The sequence below is a fragment of the Sinocyclocheilus anshuiensis genome, unplaced genomic scaffold (genome assembly GCF_001515605.1).
Source record: "Sinocyclocheilus anshuiensis isolate Anshui unplaced genomic scaffold, SAMN03320099.WGS_v1.1 scaffold373, whole genome shotgun sequence".
In the NCBI taxonomy this organism is placed as follows: domain Eukaryota; kingdom Metazoa; phylum Chordata; class Actinopteri; order Cypriniformes; family Cyprinidae; genus Sinocyclocheilus; species Sinocyclocheilus anshuiensis.
Genome location: NW_015537962.1, coordinates 1,442,772 through 1,449,819, shown reverse-complemented (window position 1 = coordinate 1,449,819; position 7,048 = coordinate 1,442,772). Strand labels below are relative to the sequence as shown.

The following is a 7,048-nucleotide window of genomic DNA, read 5'->3' as shown; positions in this document are numbered from 1 at the left end:
TTTATACTACTTAAAAAAATTTTTTAAAACTATTTTTTTTTTTTTTTTTAATACATAAAACGATTATTAAAAAAGTAATATCTGCTTAAAATAAAATAAAAAAGACTTGTGGCTATACATCTCAGTATGTGCTTCACTGTTTGTTGTCTGTATATTTCCATTGTAAGTGTGTTACTGCAATGGTGTTCTTTGCTTTTATATTTACTCATGTTTGTCTCCTGATTCAGGTCACCCCAAAACCAGAGCATTCATCACTCATGGAGGCACTAATGGCATATATGAGGCCATTTATCATGGCGTTCCAATGGTTGGGATCCCCTTGTTTGGTGATCAAGCTGATAATTTGGTTCATATGAAGGCCAAAGGTGCTGCTGTTGTCATGGATAACATTAAAACCACGCAGCCACAAGACCTGGTGGATGGACTCAATGCCATGATTAATGATCCCTCGTAAGTCACTCATATCATTTGATTTACAGTACAGTGGTATCAGTGCATAACAGGACTCTAGATATATGGACTATATACACAGAAATATAACAGCATTTTCTCTTCATCTCCTCAGGTATAAAGAGAATGCTATGCGTTTGTCCAGGATTCATCATGACAGACCAGTGAAGCCTTTGGATGAGTCTGTGTTCTGGATTGAGTTCGTCATGCGCAATAAAGGCGCTAAACACCTGCGTGTCGAGGCCCACAACCTTACCTGGTACCAGTACCACTGTCTGGATGTGTTCGCTTTTCTCATCACTGTCCTGACTCTAGTGCTCTATGTCGTCTTCAAAATGTGCAAATTCTTCATAATGCGTTGCTGTTTTAGTTCAAAGAGGAAAAGCAAAAAAGAATGATTACATTTTCTCCTTGCTTTGTTCATTCTGTATGATGCGTACATTTTTTTACATGCACTAAAAAATAGGTATGAGGTCATGTCGATGCACTATTAATCCTGAGTATTCATGTCTAAAGATTTCACATTGTACATTTACAAACATGCCAATATTTTAATTTACTGTAAGGTTCATCTGTGAAAATGCTGCCTTGTTAGTCTGCTCTGGCTGCTTTAAGTCTGTTGAATCATACAAAATAAATAAATAAATAATAGGCCTACATCTTTCTTTCAGACATTGAAACTAAGCAAAGAAAAAAATGCACTTGTTTTGTAATTAATTTATTGATCATTATGAACAAATTAACCGAAAGTTAGAATGTGAAGAGAGTTTTCAGTTTGAGTTTTTTATTCTGATATTACGATTTTAGACTCAAGCTAGCCGCGTGGGCCAAGTAAAGCTCAAATGCTTGTGGTCATGAAGGTCAGTTACACACTACATGCATAGCATCTGTAACATTATAGTGAAAAATATAATCAGGAAAGCACCATTTTTAAATTTTTGGCAAGGAATGAAAATGAGGCAGTGAGTGATAAAAGACTGATTTGATCAATGGATTTTACTGTTGTCAGCTGACAAACATCTTTAAAAAAAAAACTTTCAAAAGACAATAATGGCCAATACAGGTGCATGTAATGTAAAAATAATCTAGGATGTTAGTTTGATTTGGAATGAATTAGAATGAAATGAGATGCATCAACCATAAACTTGAAGCTGCTAATGAGATGAGATTGTAAAACAATAGGCCTACTATCAGACATTTTAATCATTCATCTTTTTTTTTCAATAATAGTTAGAGGTCCACCGCCCCACCCCACAGCAAATAGTTATATATTAATGCTGTCAGCTCCAGAAAACGATCATAAAATGTACCACAAAATAGTCCATAAGCGTCAAGACTTTAAATAGGCTACAGAGAATCTGAAGCCATAAAATATATTTGCGTGAGGAAGAGGACCAAATATAAGTGATTACTTACAGAAACTGTACCAAAGACTATACTCTCCCTCTGCTCTGCCAGTTCAAATGACTGATAAACCAGAACATTTTTCACTCAAGGTCAGAGGCGGACAGTAACTAAGTACATTTACTTGAGTATTTCTCTAAAACGTGACTTTTTTTTCTTTTTTTTAGACAGCCTATCAGTAATCACTCTTGTAGGGTTACGTGAAGTGATTTTCCCAGCATTTTTGATAAAGATTTATTTTTTTGATAAAATAAATCTTGCTGTTTTGCATTTTTGTTAAAGCAGTGTTACTTTTGTAAAGTTATACAGCTACAGGTGTGTTGCTGGGATATGAGTTATACATCAGTTGTGTTGTGTTGCTGTGTGAGATTCATTACCATGCTGCTTTTCTGGGGGTGGGGAGGGGTGTTAAATAATATTTTTTTTTGTCAACTCACTTTCATTTCTATACGTTTCATTTCTATAGGTTTTTTACTTTCGAAAAAGTTCGTTATTCCAAAGATCCTGCAAGCTAGTCAGTGCATTCAGTAGGTGTAATGTATTGTAAGTTGCTTCAGAGGTATTGCAAGTACAGTGCCTTGCGAAAGTATTCATTATAAGTATTTATAAGTATTCATTTTTTTCACGCTTTGTGTTGCTGCCTTATGTTAAACTACTTTAAATTACTTTTTTTCCACATCAATCTACACTCCATACACCATCATGGTAGAGCAAAAAACAGGTTTTTAACATATTTGCCAATTTAATAAAAATAAAAAACTTAAATGTTTCCATTGCATAAGTATTCATACCCTTATCTGAGACAGTTGAAATTTAGCTCAGGAGCATTCATATTGCTTGTAGATGTTACTACCCTTCGAGTGAAGTTAACCTGTGGCAAATTCAATTGAGTGGGTATGATTTGGAAAGAACCTTAATTCCATGCATCATGTTTGAAGGAAACCAGGCACTGCTCATCACCTGAAGAGTACCACCCCAAAAGTAAAGTGTGCTGGTAGCAGCCTCATGCTATGGAGCTGTTTTTCATCGGCAGGGACGGAGGGACACATCAGAGTAGAAGACAAGCTCAATGCACCAAAATATTGAGATAGCCTTAATGAAAACCCAGTCCAGAGCATTCAGAACCTCAGATTGGGCAGAAGGTTCACCTTCCAACAGGACAATGACCATAAGCACACAGCAAGAGTGGGTTATAGACAACTCTGTGAATGTCCTTGAGTGGCCCAGCCACAGCCTGGGATTGAACCCAATCAAATATTTCTGGAGAAACCTGAAAATGTGCATCTGCCCCCATCCAACCTGGGTGACCGTGATTTCACCAAGTACAACATGTTCCAGGATCAGCATACTTGTTGATCCTGGAACAACATTCCAATTAACCAATCAGAATTGAGGGATAACTTTTCAGGAAATATCTGTTTTAGGCTTACGATCAGGGTTAGGTGCTTCTACACCCTTGTTAATCAGCTATCATTTCACACTGATACTAGGAATAAATTATGGGTAAGGTTAGGTTTAGGGGTAGGGATTGGGTTTAGTCTATATTTTTGGACAGTAATGTTGATCCAGGATCAACAAAAGATGTTGATCCAGGGACATGTCTTACTTGGTAAAATCACGGCGACCATCCAACCTGACAAAGCTTGAGAGGTGAAGAGGTGAGGAGAAGAATGACAGATAATTGCCAAATGCTGATGTGCAAAGCTTGTCGCATCATACCCAAAAAGACTTGAGGCTGTAAAGGTGCTTCCGCTCAATATTTAGTTATTTCAGTGTTAATTTTTTTTATAAATTTACGAAGTTGTGGCAATTCTGTTTTTGCTTTGTCAGTATGGTGTATGGAGTGTAGATTGATGTGGGAAAAAATTACGTTAAAGCCGTTTAACATAAGGCAGCAACATAACAAAAAACATGAAAAAAAATGAAGGGGTGTGAATACTTTCGCAAGGCACTGTATTACATACAACAATAATAAAACAGTGCATTGACATAAAAAAGGAAATTTACTTTTGGTACTTAAATACTTTTAAAAGCAAATACTTCTGTACTTTTACTTAAGTAAAAATCTGTCTTTACAACTTTTACTTGTAATGGAGTAATATTTGACCAGCAGTATCTGTACTTTCACTCAAGTAATGGAGTTGTGTTCTTTGTCCGCCTCTGCTCAAGGTGGACGCGCAACGCCATATAAGGAGAAAAAGGAAAACCATAAATTGGCTGTTGCTTATATGGCCGTCGTACGAATTGTTTAGAAACTATAATGAGAAACTTTTAAGTTCTCCTTACCGTGAATAATATACGCTGAAAGATTATAGGCTACGTATATTTGCCACTTTTTTTTTGTTGGTTCACGTATGAACCTACTTTACCTTTTATCTGAATACTTTATTGATATATGAGCGCCATGAGTCATGACTTAGCACTTTGTTAATAATTATACCTGACTGTATATGTTGAGGCAGGACACTGATCTCATCTCACACACTCACTCCATTGCTGGCAGTCATGAGACTCGTAGTCTGGTTTCTTTCTCTGCTCACTGTGTTCGGCTCTGCAGAATGTGGGAATGTTTTAGTTTGGTTTACTGAGGGCAGTCACTGGATCAATCTGAAGATTGTGTTGGAAACGTTGATTGACAGGGGACACAATGTAACAGTGCTGGTTCCGGATGCCTCTCTCTTCATGAAAGCCAAAGAATCGGATCGCTTCTCCTACCAGCCCTTTAACGTGGCCGTGGATGAACAGGAGATGCGAGACTTCATTGAGGAATTTCTGTATTTCTCAGTGTATGAGACTGACCAGTTAAACTTACTGCAGATTCAAATGAAAGTCTTAGAGTTTACTTCTAAACTTCAGGATATGTCTATATCATACTGTGACGGCATTCTGAAATCACCAGAGTTGATGGACAAATTGCGGAATGGAAAGTTTGATGTTGTTCTGTCAGATCCGATCTACCCGTGCAGCGATATTGTGGCTGAAGAGCTGAACGTTCCCTTGGTTTTCACGTTCCGGTTATCCATTGCTAACGTTGCAGAGCGGGTGTGTGGCCAGATACCAGCTCCACCATCTTTTGTTCCTGGAGCCATGAGTAAACTCACTGACAAGATGAGCTTTACGGAGCGAGCCAAAAATATGCTTTTCTACCTTTCTCAAGATTTGCTTGCCACTATTGCTTGGAGAAAATTTGACAACTATTACACTGAATATTTAGGTGAGTTGACAGAGCTAGTTCACCCACTAATGAAAATTCAGTCATTATTTACTCACTTCATGTAGTTCCCTAGTTGTATGCTGATCATCCACTGGCCTACAACACAGGTTCTGCTGCAAAAAAAAATATTATTAATGAATGTTAAGGAATAATTGCAAAAATACAAGCCTTTAAATTAAAAAATACATGACTGTTTGCTATTGGAAGTGCCTAACTGTAAACATATTTTGTTTTATTTGGGGAATAAATTAAAATTATTTTCAGTGGTAAACATATGCTACAACTGCAGCTGATAGAGCTTGACTTATATTGAATATCCCCAGGACGGCCCACTTCATTTTGTGAGATGTTGGGTAAAGCTGATATCTGGTTAATCAGAACCTACTGGGATTTTGAGTTTCCACGGCCATTTCTGCCCAACTTCAAATACGTTGGAGGACTTCACTGCACCCCTGCCAAACCATTACCCAAGGTGCATCTGTCTTTTTTTGACATTCTGCTCCATTTGCTGTTAGTAAGACATCTGAATTTAAACAAACAAATAAATAATAAAACAAACTTCATAGATCCAAGACCAGTTATCATTATTTCACTGAAAACAATTTAGCCCCTTTCACACACACACACACACACACACAGACACACACACACACAGAGAGACACACACAGAGACACAGACAGACAGTTGTTCCAGTAATTTTACGGCAATTTACTGGTATTATTGTGTGAAAGGGGCTAGTATTGATAACTTGCAGTTCAGTAAGTCAGGTGTTGATTCAGTTCAGGATTCGTCAGAATGATTCCAACCGGTAACTCAAGTATTTGTCACATTCAATGCAGATTACAACCTTAAATTCAAAACGGAGTTAAAACGGAATTAAATTATGAATTATTTTGAGGTGTCGAAGATTCAGCAGTTAACCCACATGTAAACCAGTTGCTTTTAGCGCCATTATTTTACCTCTAGTGAAATTGTAGCCTACCTGTGGCAACAGATTTCAGACATTGCGGAAGTATAATGAGTCTTTCACAGTACAAATTCATGATTTTTTTTAAATGTGTAGGACATGGAGGAGTTTGTACAGAGCTCAGGAGATGATGGGATTGTGGTCTTCAGTCTGGGGTCTATGATAGACAAAATGCCCAAAGAGACGAGCAATATGATCGCCTCCGCACTGGCACAGATTCCACAGAAGGTAAGTGATCAGTTTTACATCTTTTAAATTATGAGGTTCCATTTGTGCCAAAAATAAGTTGACTGCTTTGTGCTTTGTACTATACATTTGTCTTTGTAGTCATTGCCTACTTGTTCAGGTAAATCAGTATATGTTGACATGTATCATCTTTTTCTCTGTTGATTTTGCTGTCGTCCTTATTGTCGTTTTGTTCTGTCATCTTATTCTGTTGTCCTAATGTCGTCCTTACTGCCGTCTTGTCTTGGTCTGTTGTCCTTACTGCCGTCTTGTTCTGTCGTCCTTACTGCCGTCTTGTTCTGTCATCTTATTCTGTTGTCCTAATGTCGTCCTTACTGCCGTCTTGTCTTGGTCTGTTGTCCTTACTGCCGTCTTGTTCTGTCGTCCTTACTGCCGTCTTGTTCTGTCATCCTTACTGTCGTCTTGTTCTGTCGTCTTTACTGTCGTATTGTTCTGTCATCCTTACTGTCGTCTTGTTCTGTCATCCTTACTGTCGCCTTGTTCTGTCATCCATACTGTCGTCTTGTTCTGTCATCCTTACTGTTGTCTTGTTCTGTCATCCTTACTGTCGTCTTTACTGTCGTCTTCTCTCATCCTTACTGTCGTCTTGTTCTGTTATCCTTACTGTCATCTTTACTGTCGTCTTCTCTCATCCTTACTGTCGTCTTGTTCTATCATCCTTACTGTCGTCTTTACTGTTGTCCTTACTGTCGTCTTGTTCTGTCGTCCTTACTGTCATCTTTACTGTCGTCTTCTCTCATCCTTACTGTCGTCTTGTTCTGTCATC

General features: G+C 37.9%; 2 protein-coding genes across 2 annotated transcripts in view; both read left to right on the top strand.

Annotated features, from left to right (window-relative positions):
• The window catches only part of LOC107667397 (UDP-glucuronosyltransferase 2A1-like), a 5,105-nt gene extending 4,006 nt beyond the window's left edge, over positions 1 to 1,099 (top strand). The window contains exons 5-6 of the mRNA XM_016459073.1: positions 228 to 450; positions 566 to 1,099. Of these exons, the coding sequence (XP_016314559.1) occupies positions 228 to 450; positions 566 to 848 (506 nt within the window). The 3' untranslated portion in view covers positions 849 to 1,099. The remainder of the gene's footprint in view (positions 1 to 227; positions 451 to 565) is intronic.
• Positions 1,100 to 4,359: 3,260 nt separating this feature from the next.
• LOC107667542 (UDP-glucuronosyltransferase 2A1-like) overlaps positions 4,360 to 7,048 on the top strand; it is an 8,825-nt gene continuing 6,136 nt past the window's right edge. The window contains exons 1-3 of the mRNA XM_016459227.1: positions 4,360 to 5,068; positions 5,392 to 5,540; positions 6,133 to 6,264. Of these exons, the coding sequence (XP_016314713.1) occupies positions 4,360 to 5,068; positions 5,392 to 5,540; positions 6,133 to 6,264 (990 nt within the window). The remainder of the gene's footprint in view (positions 5,069 to 5,391; positions 5,541 to 6,132; positions 6,265 to 7,048) is intronic.